Source organism: Hyla sarda, chromosome 1 (assembly GCF_029499605.1).
Source record: "Hyla sarda isolate aHylSar1 chromosome 1, aHylSar1.hap1, whole genome shotgun sequence".
NCBI classification, from domain to species: domain Eukaryota; kingdom Metazoa; phylum Chordata; class Amphibia; order Anura; family Hylidae; genus Hyla; species Hyla sarda.
This window is the reverse complement of record NC_079189.1, coordinates 507,916,783-507,936,802: the sequence shown is the minus strand read 5'-3', so window position 1 is coordinate 507,936,802 and position 20,020 is coordinate 507,916,783. Positions and strand designations below refer to the sequence as shown.

The following is a 20,020-nucleotide window of genomic DNA, read 5'->3' as shown; positions in this document are numbered from 1 at the left end:
GCTGTCCGACACAGAAGCAAATGACCTACCTCTGATCCCAGCCCATCCACCAGTAATCCCGGAAGTGTGAGCTGGATGACGATAGAGACAGCTGATCAGGGGAGAGAAAAAAAAAAAAAACCTGTGAAGCCAAAATCTATATAGCACAAGGCAAGGTGGCTAGCTGGCACCCCCCTTGGCACCAAACACATAGAGCTTGTGCACTGAAACCACTGTTACCACTGTGTATGCCAACCACACATATCCACCACCCTGCCAAATAGAGAACAGCAAGCTTTATACTGCTCATACACATGAGAAAATTTAAAAGGGAACCTGAAAGCCGTTTTATGCTGCCTAAACTGTAGGCAGCATGAAATAGGCACACAATCCTTTATTACAACCACCTTTCTTCCACTGCAGCATTCAGTAACAGCTTAAACACTGTCACAATGGGGGAGATTTATCAAAACCTGTGCAAAGGAAAAGTTGCCCAGTTGCCCATAGCAACCAATCAGATTGCTTCTTTCATTTTGCAGAGGCCTTGTTAAAAATGAAAGAAGCAATCAAATTGGTTGCTATAGGCAACTGGGCAACTTTTCCTCTTTACAGATTTTGATAAATCTCCCCCAATGTGTCATCGAGCTACCAGATCTGTCCAGCAAACTTCTTCCCATCTTAGGGTGCTTTCACACCATGTTTTCTACTTACGGTTCCCGAATATGGCTGGGAGAAGGGGGGGCTGGGCTTAATTGCGGCGCCCGCACTCAGCCGTATTAGGGAACCATATTTAATGCATGTCTATGAGCCGACCGGAGTGAACCGCAGCTTCCAGTCGACTGCGTTTTCGGCCGTATGCGGTTTCCCGACCGTAGGCAAAAACGTGGTCAACCGCGTTTTTGCCTACGGTCGGGAAACCGCATACGGCCGAAAACGCAGCTGATCGGAGGCTGCAGTTCACTCCGGTCGGCTCATAGACATGCATTAAATACGGTTCCCTAATACGGCTGAGTGTGGGCACCGCGATTAAGCCCCGCCCCCCGTCTCCCAGCCATATTCGGGAACCGTAAGTACAAAACGTGGTGTGAAAGCACCCTTACAGAGTTTGCTGATCTCTCTCTAAAACACAAATACTGTAGCTAGAGGCCTGTCAATCATACCCAGTGGGACGTGGAGTAGTCACCTAGGACTGCCCTGCTGAATAGTTTTCCTTGTTCTAGGCTAGATTTAAAACCAGAATTTCTCTAAAATCTTTCAGTGTTTTTAGAGTACATGTTCAACAATTGGCAATTTCTGAAACGTTATATAGTGGCACAGTCTGGGTGACCGTGTTTCTAAGGACAAGCTCTGGCTGACTGTAACTATTTTTTTTTAAAGACTGTATTTCACACAGTTTATGATGCCAATGTTTGGATGACGGGTTATGGTGCAAATTTGGGCCATATTATGTAGGCCCCTTCATTACAACAAATCCAATGGCTATACTTTCTTTACCCTAACCAATGTATGAGTCTGTTTGTTTGTATGTATGTATGTATGTATGTATGTATGTATGTATGTATGTATGTATGTATTGTAAGGATTCCTCCTTGGGGATTAGCTCTGGGATCGTCCTTGTCACTTGCCATGGGACAAGTTTCCTCGCAATAACTCGCCAGACAACCGTTCAGCATACATGTCTGGCACCTCGCCAGCTTTATTTACACAGGTTGCAGGTAAAACAAAACATAACTCAGGAACAAACCAAAGTCCTAGACCGTCTGGTCACTGACTACACATGTAAGCATGCCTTGACTACTAACTGTGAGCTACCCTCAGCCAGCATAAAACATGTGCCCCTGCAACCTGTTTTACTCACAGTTCACACTGTCACTTGGGCCACTCACAGCGCCAGCTGTGTGCTTCCTCAACAGGGCCAGAGTGTCTCCCCCTACAGCGACATGCTGTTTCCCAGGGAGAGCCTAGACTATTCTTTTTCCTTTCCTTATATCTAGACTTCCCACATTTCTGCTGGCCTCTTTAATTAGGCACCCGATGAGCTTCTCTGCTAGCTCAGCTAGGATAAAGGACTGGAAAAAACACCCTTTCATTGCCCTCAAACCTGCCTTAATGCCACAGTATGTATGTATGTATGTATGTATGTATGTATGTATGTATGTATGTATACTTGTCTGTACTAGTAGCCTTAAAATGTTCCTGCCATACATGCACTGCAGACTTAGGGTTTAAGTGTTCCTACCCCTCTAGATATAGCCAGGGGAAGCACACAGTAGTGCACTTCCCTCCACCAGCTGGTTGTGATCTCCATCCAGTTGCAGGAGACGGCTCAGTTATACGTATAAGTATATATGAACGGAAATATGGGCCAGCTGAGGAGTAAAGTTGGTTACTGTGTGCTTTACTCAGCTAAAACTAAATATTGGTAGGAGTATGAACACTCAGCCAACCAATCAAAATCATTGACATGTCCCTGTTACGCATACCCTGATGAACTGAAACTTTTGACATGTCCTGCTCCATGCCAAAAGTTTTGAATAATGAAGCAGACGATTTGAAGCCAGGTATAGGTGTATATATTTGCTACAGGCAAATCATTAAACATTTCATACCAGGAAATTTGTCCACTATATATATATGTGTGTGTTAAGCTACTGGAAATGATCAGCAGTAAAGATGCTACAGGTGCTGCAAAGGCTAGTTTGATCACTAATAGATTTTTACTGATCATAGCTCCCTGCTCTGTAACCAAAAAGCCACCTTTTATCTCAGATTTACCTTTAGGAAAAATGTTAATCTCATGTTATCAACAATTCTGTGATATACAAAATCTATTCCCTTATATCTACTGCTTCTTATCTATTGATTCCAGGTACAATTTCTAAATAGGTTGTGCAAAGACACCGCTATTGCTGCACTTAGTTTTTCCATAAGAAACAACAGTAAAAGCTAAGTAGATCTGCATAAAGTTAGGATGCATTCACACCTCGTTTGTGCAATTTCGGATGTTTGATCTGGCGGGGGAATTTATAAACCGGCTGCTGTCGTATCCCTGACTCACTCCATTTATTAGAATTTTTTTTGAGACGAATGGACTCAGATAGTGACTCCGGTCGGCTCATTTTTTAACCACATTAATTTTATTGCCAGACTAAAAATCATGGCCAACCACAGTTTTCAGTCTGGAAACAAAACCGGATACGGTTCGAAAATGAGCCAACTGGAGTCAATTCTCATGAATAGAGTGTGGCGGTTGTATTGCACAAACTTGGTGTAAATGCACCTTTAGACCAATGTATTCCATAGAGAGTGCCTCCAGATGTTGCAAAACTACCATTCCCAGAATGCCTGGACAGCCAATGCCTGGACAGAGTTGTAGTCTTGCAACATCTGAAGGCACATTGTTTGGAAAACAGAGTTAGACAATATAACATCCATGCAGGCAAGAGCCCAAAACAACAGTTTGGAGATATCAAATCCAACTTTGAGATGAAGGGGGCAAGGCACATAGAAGAGCACTATGACCCATCTGTTCCAGTAGTTATCTTACTTAAAATATAGAATAATAATAATTCCATTCATTTGAGTCACTGACTAAACACTTATCTAATACTGTACATTTCAATTTACAACAACAGAATTAAAAAAAAAGAGAAAAAAGGGTTAGAAATGTATTTCTCAACAACTGGAAAAGCACCTAATAATACAACACACTTCCCCTTTGAGAAAATTCTCATAATACTAATTTTGACTTAAAGGGGAACTCCAGACAAAACTAACTTATCCCCTATCCTAGCGGCCGGACCCTTCAGGATCGCTGGAACGGGACCCCGGCTGTCAGTGAGGAAGTGCGTGTAATCTACCGATAGATACCATGTCCTCCATTCATTTCTATTGGAGTACTGGAGATGCCAGAGTGCTGTACTCTGTCGTCTTCGGAAGTACCATAGAAATGAATGGACTAAGAGCCAGGTCAAGTTCTGGCTACTGCAGTGGGTCCCAGGGGTCGGATCCCCGCGATCAGCTACTTATCCCCTATCCTGCGGGGATACTTTTTTTGGCAGGAGTTCCCCTCCAAGCAGATCTACCTTGTTCCGCCTGGTAGGACAAAAACAGTTAACAGAGAAGGTCAAACAAAGACATATCATGCTCCGGTCTTCTGCATGTAGAAGTGAAGGAATGCATGCGTTTCAGTATTGCTGTAGCTAAGTTCAGTAGTAATGCTAAGTACTCCCCTGATGACTTGTACAGTATTATGGTATCAGAGAGAGCAGCTGGCAGACACACAGATGAGTAGTGGCCAAGAATGCACTGAAGCAAATATGAAATTCAAATCTGAACACAGTTCACTGCCACAATCGGAGGCCGGGAACAAGAACATGAGCTTTGTGTTTCAAATACACTGAAAAACTACAGTGTCTATACTGCCGAGCTCTGCTAGTCTATGCCCGCGTAACATTTTTTGTGCATGCTCTCTATGTATTCCCCATGCATGTCTATAGGGTATAGTGTTCCTATCATATGCTAAGGTATGCTTTCCGAAAGAGAAAAAATCTACTGCATTGTAAACAGGAAGCATATGATCCCTGCTAATATGCAGGTAAAATGAAGTTTAGTTGGTACGGTTAACAACAGTCATGCAGTGCTTCACCTCACTCGAAGGGTCTATTTACATTAATACTTCTATTTTTAATAGAAAAAAATTATGCTGAAAAACCCTTTCTTAGAATTCCGTTATTCCTGCTGGAAAAGTATGTAAAACTGGCAAATGCGGGTTACCATATCCCTGAAAAACGGGTCACATTCTCGGAATAAAATCTTTCATAGTATTCTTCACAAAAATACAAAATATTCATACAAAAATATCTTGAGATGTTGTATATCATATCTGGCATGTAAATTGCATAATAAAATGGCAACTGCTGTTTTATAACATTTAACCCCTAATAAAAAGTGAATATAAATTAAAGGAAATCTGTCATCAGTGTCACCTGCACTAACCTCTAGGTACAGACAGGTAATGCTAATACATCGATGACAACCATACTTACCTGATCCTGTTCTGTGTTCTGGTCTTCCCGCTATCTTACTCCATATCTTCAGTTCAGAGGCAGACTTTGAGCATGGGTGGAGCTTTGTGATGTCACCACTGCCGTTTGTTAGCGTGGGACCCAGTAGAGAAGCAGCAACAGTGATGTTCGGAAGCTCTGCCAGTGCTCCAAGTTGGAACTGAAACAAAGGCTATGGAGGAAGAAAGCGGGAGAACCAGAGCACCGACCGGTTAGTGCAAGTGAAACTGATGACAGATTTCCTTTAAGTGCTTACTTTTTTAAATTTTTTAATTATTACTTTATATTTCAATTACAATAATCATTACTTCATCATACAAAATTACATCCAGTATTACCACCAATATCTTCACACATTATTGGTAAACTTAAGTGTATGGCAAGATGGCACCTAGAAAACTATAACTTGTCTTACAAAAATCAGAACTTCATGCAGCCATGATGATGTAAAAATAAAGCAAGTTATGGATGTTCTGGCTCTAAACATTTTTATCTTGCTTTTATTAGGGATTAAAAAAAGAATAGAAGATTTATTGTATGATCCCCTATCCTATTGCTGGATGCAATCTTGTCTTTACTGTGCTGACATGCCATTGAGGTCTGATCCCAGTCCCAGGACAAGACACCACAAGCGGGTGATACATCTACAAGATGGTTGGGCTGGTTTGACTTTTTGTTACAATTGACTAAAGTATACAGGGCAGGAGAAAGTTGAAGCATAAAAGGACCCACTGTGACTGTCGGCCAAGGGTCTGTGTAAACCTGAAGCCAACATTGGGTCCAGTTCCAACTTTTGGACAGAAGACCATATCCTACAGAAAATGTCTATTATGTTGCAGAAAATACTGTATATTTCTATTAGTAATTTGCCAAAATCTAGAGAAAGTAAAGGAATACCTAATTTCCATATTCCCATGTCTAACGTCTACAATGAAGTTCTTACTGTGGAATATTATTTAGGAATTACAGGCTCATCTTTTCATATGACACTATCTCAAAAGGATAAGGGGTCATTCAGGTGTATAGTTTTACCTTGTGACAAAATAGGAGATAAGCAGCATTTATGTTGTTACTTGGATTGCAAATGTCACCACTTAGACTGATAAGCCCTCATGAATCCTACTTTTGCACTGTCATATGAGGAAGCCCCTAATAGTGACCAGACAGGATTAAAGTGTGTGACTTCCTGCATGAGCTAAGACACTTAGCAACATGTTTCAAGGGAATATTGTCCACACACTGCTAAATCTTCTATATTTTTGCTAAACAATACAAACCGAACAAGCTTAAAAGTTGCATATTTTTTGGAGATGACAGAACACTGGCAAGAAAAGTGAGCATGATAAAGCTGTAAAATGTACTTTTAGGGGAGATTTATGAAAACCTGTGCAGAGGAAAAGTTGGCCATAGCAATCAGATTGCTTCTTTCATGTTGTCTCCAGTATCCTGACCCGATGTGGGATTCTTCCAGTTTCTTGTCAGACTGCAGCTCAGCTAATCGTTGGCTGCACAGATGTCCTGCCTGGGCCACACATAGGCTGAGCAGCAGTGTGATGTATTAGGCCCTGACACCAGGAAGAATACTGCTGCCAGGGATCAAAACATCACTCTGCTGCTCAGCCAATCACTGCCCGAGGGGAAATATCACTGCAGCCGAGGATTAGCTGAGCTGCAGTCTGAAGTGTTGAATACAAGAACCAGAAAGAAGACCGCACTGGAAGACAGGAACATTATACTAGAGGCACTGGAAGTGGCAGGAGGTAAGTTAATTTATTTTTTTTTTTTAAGTGTACCCGTCATTAGAAAAAAGTTTATATATAATGTGGAATATAACATATGTATATTTGTAATATACATTGGTTAAAAAAAAAAAGTGTATATTTTTGTCCCAGAAGCTATTGTCTGTGTGTCCCTGTGAGGAGACCAAATACAGGAAGTGTGGGTGGACAACACATAGTAAAATTTTTCATAAGCTTGAAAAAAGACAAGTGTCAACCTATTGTGTCCCTACTGAGTTGATCCAGAGAAAGGCAAGAAACACTTATGAGGTTAATGCAAATTGCCAGATACTAGGGGGAAAATGTTGTCCCGACTCCAAATATGCAATTAGAATAAATCCCTGAATCATCATTCTGTCCCTAAAGATCTTAATATCCATAACCTGTAATATTACCACGACCACTTCCTCTGGCAGAGAGTTCTATAGTCTCACTGATCTTACAGTTAGAAACCCTCATCAGTGCTGGTGTAGAAAACTTCTTTCCTCCAGATATTGGGGATGCCCCCTTGTTATAGATAAACATAGAATGTGTCAGCAGATAAAAACCATTTGGCCCAGCTAGTCTGCCCAATAATCTGAATCCTATGAATAGTCCCTGGCCCTGTCTTATATGAAGGATAGCCTTATGCTTATCCCATGCATGTTTAAACTCCCTCACTGTATTTGCAGAGACCACTTCTACAGGAAGGCTATTCCATGCATCCACTACTCTCTCAGTAAAGTAATACTTCCTGATATTACTGCAGAAACCTTTGCCCCTCTAATATAAAACTATGTCCTCTTGTGGTAGATTTTCTTCTTTTAAATATCCTCTCCTCCTTTACCATGTTTATTCCCTTCATGTATTTAAAAGTCTCTATCATATCCCCTCTGTCTCTTCTTTCTTCCAAGCGATACATGTTAAGGTCCTTTAACCTTTCCTGGTAAGTTTCATCCTGCAATCCATGTACTAGTTTAGTAGCTCTTCTCTGAACTCTCTTAGAGTATCTATATCCTTCTGGAGATACGGCCTCCAGTACTGCACACAATACTCCAAGTGAGGTCTCACCAGTGTTCTGTACAGCGGAATGAGCACTTCTCTCTTTCTACTGCTTATACCTCTCCCTATACATGCAAGCATTTTGCTAGCTTTTCCTGCTGCTCTATTACATTGTCTTCCTACCTTTAAGTCTTCTGAAATAATTACTCACAAAAAGGAAAAAACTGGAGTCACTTGTGATTATTAATAAAATTGTGTACTATTTCTTATAAAATTAACATTACATAAAAAAAATAGGAGAAGGTCCACCCAGAGGGGGGGGGGGGGGGGGGAGGGGAGAATCTAACAAGAGTGTCACTCAAGTATCCTACAGAAAGTGCCTAGTGCATAATACATAAGAAGACTAGCATACAACATGTACATTGCAGCAAAGGATTGTAAACAGAATTGTAGTGCCAATATTGCCTGTTTTATTACCGTTTACAATCCTTTGCTGCTATGTATATGTTGCATGCTAGTCTTCTTATGTACTATGCACTAGGCACTTTCTGTAGGATACTTGAGTGACACACTTGTTTGATTCTTTTTCCCCCTCTGGGTGGACATTCTCTATTTTTTTATGTAATGTGATTATTAATAAAATTGTGTACTATTTCTTATAAAATTAACAAGTGACTCCAGTTTTTCTTTTTTGTGCATATTATATTTGGGAGGTCACAAAGCACATATATTACATAGGAGGACATTACGGTATACTAAATACTTGATTAGTACTTATGCTTTATACACTCCTTTTCTCCCCCCTTTTGTTAGTTGAAAACCAAGCATGAAATAATTACTCCTAAATCCCTTTCCTCAGATACTGAGGTCAGGACTTTTTTTCAAATATTCTATATTCTGCCCAAGGGTTTTTATGCCCCAGGTGCATTATCTAGCAGTTATCCACATTAAATTTTAGTTGCCAGAGTTCTGACCATTCTTCTAGTTTTCCCTAAATTCTTTTCCATTTGGCAGATTCCTCCAGGAACATCAACCCTGTTACATATCTTTGTGTCATCAGCAAAGAGACACACCTTACCATCGAGACCTTTTGCGATATCACTAATGAAGATATTAAACAAAATTGGTCCCAGTACAGATCCCTGAGGTACCCCACTGGTGGCAAGACCTTGTTCTGAATATTCTCCATTGACTACAAACCCTCTGTTGTCTGTCACTCAGCCACTGCCTAATCCACTCAACAATATGGGAGTCCAAGCTCAATGACTGCAATTTATTGATAAGTCTTCTATGGGGGACAGTGTCAAAAGCCTTACTAAAATCTAGATATGCGATGTCTACTGCACCTCAGTCATCTATTATTTTAGTAACCCAGGTAAAAAAAAAAAAAAATCAATAAACATTTATTTGACATGATCTCCCTGAAGTAAACCCATGTTGTTTTTTATCTTGCAATCCATGGAATTTTAGATGTCCCACAATCCTATCCTTTAGTAGGGTTTCCATTAATTTCCCCACTATTTATGTCAGACTTACTGGCCTATAGTTGCTTGTTTTCTCCATACTACCTTTCTTATGAATGGGCACGACATTTGCTAATTTCCAATCTTCCGGGGCGACTCCTGTTACCAGTGATTGGTTAAATAAATCTGTTCATGGTTTTGCTAGCTCACCACTAAGCTCTTTTAATAATTTTGGGTGTATCCCATCAGGCCCATGTGACTTATTTGTCATCACTTTAGACAGCAAACATAGAACCTCTTCCTCTGTAAAGACACATGCATCAAATGATTCATTAGTCTTCCTCCCTAATGAAGGTCCTTTTCCTTTTTTCGTTTGTAAAAACTGAACAGAAGTATTCATTAAAGTGGTTATCCACCATAAGGTGATTTTAGTATGTACCTGGCAGACAGTAATGGACATGCTTAGGAAGGATTTGCGCTTGTGTTGGAGCCAAATGGCTATGTTGTGAGATTACCTTAACACTGTGGCTAGCTTTTTGTGAACTGGTATTTCCTGTTAGACTTTTCTTTTTTGACTACAAATCCCACAATTCCATTTTCCTCCCTCCCACACATCAGGCACCCCACCCCTTGAAACATAAATGAGCTGCATCCATTCAAATCAGTGTGGTTTTCAATCAGGGTACCTACAGCTGTTGAAGATTTATCTCTCTCCCACCAAGCGATCGCTCCACCCATTGAAGCAGACAGGCTCCCTGTCATCAGCCGACTAGTGACTCAGGTCTCTGCCGCATTGCAAGCTGGGAAAAATCTGAGACAACAGTCATTTTGTATGCTGGTAAAATTAAATATTGGAGTGAAAATCACAGAATAATTGTGAGAAAACTGTCACACACAGGTACAGACACTATATTATGAACTACACTAACAACCCCTGTAGCATAGTGAAAAAAAAATAATTCCTGGAATACCCCTTTAAGGCAATCGGCTAGCCCTTTATTCTCTTCTACATACCTTCCTCCCTTTGTTTTTTAATTTAGTTATTCCTTGTTTTAATTTCCTTTTTTCATTTATATATCTGAAGAATATCTTATCCCCTTTTTTCACAGACTGAGCTAGTTTTTCTTCTGCCTGTGCTTCAGAAGTTCTTATAACTTTCTTGGCCTCTTTCTGCCTAATCTTGTAGATTTTCCTATCTTCATTGCTCTGGGTTGTTTTATAATTACTAAATGCTAGCTTTTAGTTTTTTATGATTTTGGTCACTTCTGCTGAGTACCACAGTGGTCTCTTCCTTTTTCTGCTTTTACTGACAAGTCTAATGCAATTTTCTGTTGCCTTCAATAATGAGTCTTTTAAAGGGGTACTCCGCCCCGAGACATCTTATCCCCTATCCAAAGGATAGGGGATAAGATGTCAGATCGCCGCAGTCCCGCTGCAGCACCCCGCTATCATTACAGCACAGAGCGAGTTCGCTCTGTGCGTAATGATGGGCAATACAGGGGACGGAGCAGCGTGACATCATGGCTCCGCCCCTCGTGACATCACGGCCCGTCCCCTTAATGCAAGTCTATGGCAGGGGGCGTGATGACCGCCACGCCCCCTCCCATAGACTTGTATTGAAAGTGGCGGGCCTTGACATCACTAGGGGCAGAGCCGTGACATAACTATGCTCCGGCCCCTCTATTGCCCGTCATTACGTGCAGAGCGAACTCGCTCTGTGCTGTAATCATAGCGGGGTGCCGCAGCGGGGATCCCGGGGCTCCCCAGCAGCGGGACCGCGGCGATCCGACATCTTATCCCCTATCCTTTTGATAGGGGATAAGATGTCTAGGGGCGTAGTACCCCTTTAAGTAGTCACATTTCTCCTGGACTCCATGTAATCCATTCCAGTCTGATAGGGACTCATTTATTACTAATCTCATTTACTCTCTCTGATTTTTTCTATAATCTAAAACTTTTGTTTTTGTGTGGTATGACTCCTTCACCTTTCTTATATTAAACCACACTGACTGGTGATCACTACATCCCAAGCTTTTGCCTACAACAACATCATATACCAAATCCCCATTTGGGTATAAATAGATCATGGGAGAGATCTCTATGCTGCCCCCCTATATATTTATACATAGTTGTTATTATGTCACCCCCTAAGATGTCTTTTCTTCTTATTACTCTGAACACTCTCCAGCTCCACTATATCTATTTGTACACTAGTGCCCAGTACTGTACACAGTATTCCAGTTGTGGTCTGACAGGTGATCTTCTGCAACAGTATATGGTGAGGAGCCCAAATTTGTGGCACAAAATGGTTACTCATAGTTGGCATGAAAAGAAATTCAAACAGTTCAGGTATTTTAAATGTTATTTAAAATAGTTTTATTATTAAATTAAGTTTGGCAACTTCTCTTTACAAAGTTTATTGGTGCAAAATAAGCTGTTATTAATAAATATAGGCAGATAGCTCTCAAGTTGACTTGGTGTCATCCTAGAGCCTTAGAGATAGCTATGTAGCAGTAAATTGACCTACTTTAACACATTTCCTTTTTTAATCTTCTTTCATTGTAACATAATATTCTTTTACAGACACTGTACTGGTTCTCATGTTGAAGTTGTAAAAATAGCCGGATTTACCCAATCCTTTTAGCAATAATTGCATTTTAAAGGGGAGCAGTTACTGTTTTCAAATGGGGAGCATGGGTTGTCATATTTTATTAGGTTCTGAATGTACAATATTACATTTTGTTTAATAGGATGACTGATGGCAAATGCTATGTTGTAATACTGCAAATACAGTTCTGAAAATTAATAAATATTTGACTACACAGTTACATACTAACAACACTGTAAAAAATACATTAGTAACGAGAATGAAAAATGCAATGAACATCTGAAGCTCGTGACCGATTTAGAACACGATAATATTTTCCGTTTGTGTTATCTAGTATGAAAGGCATCAGAACGCTGCAGATACAACTTATCAAAGCAGTCATTTAGGATATAACACTTTCTTATTGCACATTAACCCTTTAATGCCCAAGCAATTTTACTTTTCATTATCGCCATAACTTAAAGGGGTACTCCACCCCTAGACATCTTATGGATAGGGGATAGGGGATAGGGGATAAGATATCTGATCACGGGGATCCCGCCACTGGGGACCCTGCGATTTTGGCTGCGGCACCCCAGACATCAGATGCAAGGAGCAAACTTCGCTCCGTGCAAGATAACTGGCAATGCAGGGCGGAGGCTCGTGATGTCATGGCCATGCCCCCTCAATGCAAGTCTATGGAAGGGGGAGTGATGGCCATTGAGGGGGTGTGGCCGTAACATCACGAGGAGGGCGTGGCCATGACGTCACGAGCTTCCGCTGCTGCACCTGACACTGTAAATGAATGCCGGGTGCAGCAGGGAGATGTTGGGGGTCCCCAGCTGCAGGACCCTCGTGATCATATATCTTATCCTCTTTGGATAAGGGATAAGATGTCTAGGGGCGGAGTACCCCTTTAATTTTAACTTTTTTTGTTTATTTTGGAGGCAGGTTGACAAAATCTAGCAATTATTTCACAGTTTATTTAATAAAATGTTTTATAGTGTTTACCAGGCAGGATAAAAAACAAGATCATTTTATAAATCTAGTTGTTATGGGTGTAGCGATACCAAATGGGTATTCTTTAGTTTTATCCGAATTAATTTTTTTTTTTTTTCGAAAGGGGGGGGGGGGGGAGTTATTTATTTATAATTTTTTTTTTTTTTTTTGAGACTTCGCATTTTACTTTGTTAGTCCCATGATTTTGACATGCAATCTCCTGATAGCTATTGTTAACCATTGTAGTGCAGTGTAATATAAGAGCAAATAGGTAAACTATCCAGCCTGTAGGCATACCCAGGAGCCTTCATTTGGAGGTATGGAAACCAATTTGTGCCAAATTCTTATTGCAGCATATAAGTGATTTAACTACAAGAATAGAAGGTTTCTCTGTTCCTGGTAGTTAGAGCAGGAGCCCTACTGTCATGTAGCAGCCAGGCTCCTGCGATATACTACACAGGAGACTAGTGCTGGCCTAGTGCAGGGGTAAAAACCTAAAACATAACATAATACCAACATTGATCAGACCAGCTATGATTTTGGTCTCTAGTATAGTGACTAATATAGCACAATATATTCACATTTAAATATAAATTTTACAGGTTTACTCATCGACATTAGTTAAAGCGCCACTGTCCTCCAAAAAAAAATTGATATGTCCTAGAAACCTCTAATCATTTGATCGGTTGGGGTCTTGGTACTGAGACCCCTGCCGATCATGAGCAGGGAGCAACGTTAAGCTTCTTTCCTTCTCTCTTTTTGCTAGAGGAGACAAGCTCCAGAGACTAACTATAGATTATCTCCTGCAGCGAGAAAAAAGACACAGAAGAGAGAAGCACTAAGCTCAGTGCTTCTCCCAGTTTGTTCTAATAATCTTTAGGGGTCTCAGTCATTTTTCAAATGACAGTGGTATCTGCATTGATCCTTACAGCTTGTATTAGAGCCAAGGTCCACCTTACATTTTTTTATTTTTAAAGGAAAACCACAAGCTTGTCAACCCAACAGTTGTGTCTAACACATATAAACACAGAGTGCAAGTTAGAGTCCTATTATGCAACAGGATTGCCCTGTATAATAGGCCCAGTGATCAGCGCTTCTTCAGTGGATTGAATCGTTTTAGCAGGGTTCACAGATAGTTAGCCACACATCATCCTGTGTAAATAGGTTATATCCTGCTAGACAATGATGGAAGTGTCTGAAAGCACAGCTGTATACATGCGTTTCATTTCTGCAACTAGGCTATGTGATCACCATTCTGACCCACAGAAAATCTGAGTTAAATGTGTTAAAGGAAGTGGTCAGTTAATTTCCTGTGAACTAAAGGATGACCTCATTATTATTACATTGCTCCTGTAACATATCCCTTCCCCACTCCTCCCCTACCAGCTCTCTCTAACTCTATGGGATCAGGATATAAAGTAGCTATACCCTTCCCCCAAGACTATGCTTAGACATTGCTTTTATTTATTGTGTTTTTGACATGATTTACCCAAAATCGCATGCAAAGTTTATGAATAAGAAAAAAACATCAAAACTGCACAGTGTGAGCTGCCAACAACCAGTCTAATCAGTTCACCTGGGTAAACTCCAGAATTAATTAAATAACCAGGTACAGTGCAATTAGTATGGCTGCAAACACATGCCTGTCATATCAGCTATAACAGGTAAGTGCAAAGCATGCACAAGAACCTTACTTATATTACCCTTCGCTGCACTATACAAGCAACATTTTTTATAGGTAAATGAGTACATTAGTACAATTGTTCTATAGGTAAATTAGAATATGACAACTTTTCCACTTACAATGTATTGTATTACAAAAAACTAAAACCTGGATCAATTCTCCCCTAGTCTTCCATTTGTGCTCATTTTTCAGTGTTACATTGTTTTAGACAAGCAGTGTATCTAAGGCTACATTTTGTACTTTATAGATATAATAAATCACGTACCTAGGGAACAACATTGTACTGAAGGTAACGGGAGACATGAAAACTAGGAGGAAAAATGTTAAAAATGAAGGACACATAAGGACACATGACAATAAAATAATGTGTGTATGTGATGTATTCCGTATTTCCACTCTGCCACAGTCTTTCACATTTCAGCGAGACATAATGAATAGCTGTTCAGTCTCGCACGCTGTGATATACCACAGAGAATAATTACTCATCCTATGTTGAATCCACCTTAATATATTGAAATCTTTCGTATTATGGTCATCTTTCTTAAGAAAACTGCAACTATAATAAAAGGTTAAACACAAATGCGCCGTAGAATGCACTTTTATAGCATGGGTTCATGCTTTCAGCATAAATCATTACATGGCATTGTTCTCAATGTAAAGATACTCTACAAAATGAACACACACCACTAGTCAAATTATATATTCCTTTTCAAGCCTTCCCATAAATCATTCCTTTAGATAAAAATTTACTTGAGAAATCAATTGTCGCACGAGAGACTAGTCATTTTCAGGTACTTACCCTCTGACAGCATGAATGAGCCTTAGCGATGGATAGGCAGTTCTTACTCTGAGTTTGTTCTTGAGAATTAAAGCATTAACCCATTCGACATGCTTCTCTCCACCCTTAACCATGAAAGCTGGTATCCAGAGAACGCTGTCATTAAGCATAGAGAGTCTATGAACAAATTTTGCCCGGTCGCTTTCATTGCGAAATCCTCCAAATGCTTTTTGGACCACAGATGGGTTCATGGTAATGAAATCGGATTTGGTACCAACGTCGTCAGCAAATTCAACTACAGGAGCTAAATTGCACCTATACGAATAAAAAAAATACACAAGTATAAACATGTTGTCGTCCAAATAACATTTTCATTATTTCATTAAAAATAATAAAACAAAACAAAAGATTTTCATGTATATACATGTCTGTCTGCATGTGAATCTGGAGACTTTGTTTTAGACCTAGATACTGGGCCAAAAACCCAGACATTTTCCCATATTTAGTATACTTGACAACAATTTAAATTACAAAAACTGAAACATTTAAAGTGTACCTGTCATTTAAGATGACTGTTTAAAATAAGCTGTCCTATGTCTATATGAGAAACAGTGCTATTTTTGGTCATTATTTCACTTGTATAATGGCATTTTGTGCACTGCAGGCTTAGTTTAGAATTTGAAGTTCTCCCAGAGCTGGTGGGCGCAGCTCCCTCTCCCCCCTCTATAGACTTGTATTGCTTGTCTAGCAGACATAGGACAAAGCTGAACCTAGCGTCAGAAAAAGATTTGATCAGCAGGAGGGGGTAAGAGGGAAAACATTTGATAGCAGGAGAAGAAGCATTTTGTCTAAAAAGATATATTGTAGAGTGTCTTATTTTCGATTGCGCTATGCAAAGTTTGTTCAAATGACAGTGCTTATTTAAAGGGGTTGTTCAGGAATAGAAAAACAATGCTTCTTTCTTGCAAAAACAGTGCCAATCCTGCCCACAGTATTGCAGATCCACTAGAGTGAATACGACTGAGCTGTAGTTCTACACACAACCTGTGGACAAGAGTGGCACTGTTTTTTTGCAAAAAAAGCAGCAGCACTTTTCTAATCCTGGACAACCACTTTTAAGTGCTGCCCCACTACCAAAAACACCTACTTTAGGTGTGGTTTGCATTATCTATGCCCCCTTTGTAGACCATTCCTGGGATTGTTCCTGCATTGAGACTGTTGGGTTAAAAGAAACCTTGTCATCTCTTTCATGCTGCCTGAAATACAGTAATCTGGAAGGTCCCTAGCAACTTCTCCCCACCCCACAAACTTTGATTGGCAGATCTCTCCCCCATACATGTGCATTAAGAAATGTATCAATTGAGGCTGGTGGGGCAGGAAAAAGTCGCTGCGGTCCTCTTCAACGACTCATGGTTCAGGCTGCATGAAAAGTGACGACCGGTTTCTTTAACCACTGCTGAGGAGTTCCATATTCATCTGGAGCATAGCTTAGGGGCAAGGAGAGGCATGCATATACATGGATTCTTCATAAAGGTTTCACTTTAATTAAAATAGGAGACAAAATAGGATCAATAAAAAAAGGGAAAAAAATATAGGGGAGGATATGCATGGATGGTGTAGGTTTACTTTAAAAGCGCTTTATGCATTTACTTATTAGATTGTATTTAGGAGGCTGAGCAAATGAATTTCATGGCTCACTATTACTGGTGGTTTGTGAGAGAGGCAGAGGATATGCTATTCAAGAACAAAAGGGCCATCATATTATAACTGCAGAGAAACCACATTGGGGTTGTTCTAGATCAGAGTTTTCAAACCTGTGTGCCTCCACCGGTTGCAAAACTACAACTCCCAGCATGCCCAGACAGCCTATGGCTGTCTGAGCATGCTGGGAGTTGTAGTTTTGCAACAGCTGGAAGGACACTGTTTGGAAAACACTGACCTTTCACTGTTTTGTTGCCAAACTACTAAGGAAATTTAGTCTTTCCTGTTTTTTTCTGTTTTTTTTTTTTTTTTTTTTTACTGCGCTACAGGGGCTGTAAAGTTCATGTAGTTCTCCAGTGTCTGTAACGTGTTGGATGGCTCGTCTTGCAAGTCTTGGGTGGGAGGGAGACCAGTCGCCATAGGGCTGCAGGCAATTGTAGTTTCAAGCACCGCACACATAGAAAAGAGCACAGCTGTGGGGTGGTTGATTTGCAAGAAGGAGGGTTTGTAGTTGGAGAGAGGGAACACCAACAGGAAATAGCCATTTCACAAAAAGCAAGAAGCAGCGTTATGGTGAACTCACATCACAGCCATTTAGCCCAAGACAAGCATCGATCTTTCCTAAGCATGTCCATTACTTTTCGGCAGGTAAGTACTAAATTTACCTTATCTTGGATAACTACTTTAAGTAAAACCTTGGCATTCAAAGGAATTATTTAAGGTCTATAGAAGGGGGCTGTTTGATAACCCCTTTTAGCAGCCTGTCCTGTTATGGTATTTAAAGGGAATTTGCCTGTAAGGATTCGTCCTAGTCTGGTCCAAGGGGTTAATTTTTCTTAGGTTCTGATTTGTCCTGGTTGCTGTTGCTACACCCTAGCCAATCCGGAGCTGTTGACATCTAGCCAATGCAGTGTTCTCTCCAAATCCACACCTGTTTAGATGGCTATTTAAAGAGGTACTACCGTGCTGACAAATTATCCCCTATCTAAAGGATAGGGTATAAGTTGCCGCTGCGGACCCCCGCGATCTCGCACGCATCACCCTGCTCTCATCAGGCCCCAGAGCAAACATCGCTGCGGGTCTGATGACTGCCGATCACGGGGACGGAGTATCTTGATGTCACGGCTCCACCCCCATGTGACATCACGCTCCGCCCCTCAATGTAAGTCTATGGCAGGGAGCAGCATATGTTTGCTATGGGGATTTTCTCCTGCTCTGGACAGTTTCTAAAATGGACAGCAGAGGTCAGCAGAGAGCACTGTGGTCATGACATCAGAGAAATCTAAAAAGATAAGCATTTCCTCTGTAGTATATAGCCCCTAAAAGTAGAAAAACAGACATGGTGCACATCTACAATCTTGTATAATGATTTGATTAGTTTTTGATATTATGCTGAGAAGCAAACAGGTTGTTAGTATACATTTTTGATCAAAAAGTACAAGCCCACTCGCCACGTCAAGGCCACCTATTTAGAGTGGGTCCCTAACGTCCCTAGCATAAAATGGCGTAGCACTGGGCGGCGACCACCACCGCCGCGACACCAGTGCCCACAAGGGGGGGGGGGGAACGACCCACTGGCAGAGCGGCCCCAATGCCACTCAAACCAGTCCATGGGCCGCACCCCCCCCCCCCCCCGCAGCCACGGCAGCAACGGACGCCGAACAGCACCACACCATTTACAAATCTGTTTAACTTTCTGGCACCAGGGGAGTACCCCTTTAACTCCCAGCATGTAGATAGGCAGGGACCTTCTTAGTGGTTGTGGATCCGTCATCTAACAAGGCAAAGAGCTTGTGGGCCAGTGCAGGGCTTCAGCTTTCCCTTGCTCTGTGACACTGCCATCACTTTCATACTGTCTGAACCAGGAGTCTTCAGTGCAGTCTCTAGCAGTTTATCCCTGCTCCATTAGCCTTGATTGAGAGATCTCTAACTTTTTGGGTATATAGAGAGCCCTATCAATTAAGGTCAGCAGAGTAAGAAAAATCTACAGTGTGGTTCAGGCAGCATGAAAGGGAAGACAGGTTAACTTTAAAGAGCCAACCAACTCCAAACCACACAAAAAGTGGGCACTAGACATTAACAGACATAAATGTCTGGGCATAAGGTTTTTACTTTATTAGTATATAACATATGTTCAGGCAGTACTGAATCATCGGGCGCATGGTCTAATAATCCAATTCCCATAAAAAGCTTTAGTTATTAGGACAGATAATCTATCGGCGTGGCTTTTAGTCACCGCAATTCTTCAAACTTGTAACATTTTGTAACTTTTAACTTAATTGAGTCATAAAACGCGAGCACAATAAATGAAGCATAAAAAGGCAGTTAAAACAGATTGAATCAAGCAGTTTATGTGCTACAGTTAATTGATAATTTACAGTGTGTTACAAAACTCATAGCCTTATTACTAATTAAAATGCATGGAACATATAAATAGCATGATATTTTTCACAATATGCCAAGACAAGCTATTTGTAGAGACATGAAAGACTTCCTCCATCTACTATTGAGAATACTGGCGATCATTAAAGGGGTACCTGGGGGGGGGGGGGGGGGTCAAAAAAATAAAATAAAACATTCCCTGCTCAGCTTCTGATTGCGAAGTTCTGACCTCTAGGACCCCCACAATCTCCTGTATGGGGGCCAGCTACTTACCCAACATTGACACGATCCAGCCCCCCGACACCCCAAAGATGGCTTCAGTGACAGCCCACTTAGCCCAGCCGAAAATATACAGCACAGATACAGGGAAAAGTTTTTATCATAACATAAGTGATTGACAGATACTGCAGTGGTTTCAGGTACTACCTGGTATAAAATTGTGAGGGCCCCCACCAGTTTACCATTTTTTTTTTTTTGCCCTGCGGTCTTCACTAACTATAATCTGGCCATCTACATGCACATAGTGTTGACTTTAAAATAAAATTGTGTATAAAAAAGAAATAAAAATGAATAACTATATATTAACCCCTTAAGGACGCAGGGTTTTTCAGTTTTTGCATTT

General features: G+C 40.8%; 1 protein-coding gene across 3 annotated transcripts in view; it reads right to left on the bottom strand.

Annotated features, from left to right (window-relative positions):
* ST8SIA4 (ST8 alpha-N-acetyl-neuraminide alpha-2,8-sialyltransferase 4) overlaps positions 1 to 20,020 on the bottom strand; it is a 183,340-nt gene that overhangs the window by 66,326 nt on the left and 96,994 nt on the right. For all 3 annotated transcript variants that reach the window (XM_056537536.1, XM_056537535.1, XM_056537537.1), the window contains one exon: positions 15,337 to 15,630. In XM_056537536.1, coding sequence (XP_056393511.1) covers positions 15,337 to 15,630 — 294 coding nt within the window. The remainder of the gene's footprint in view (positions 1 to 15,336; positions 15,631 to 20,020) is intronic.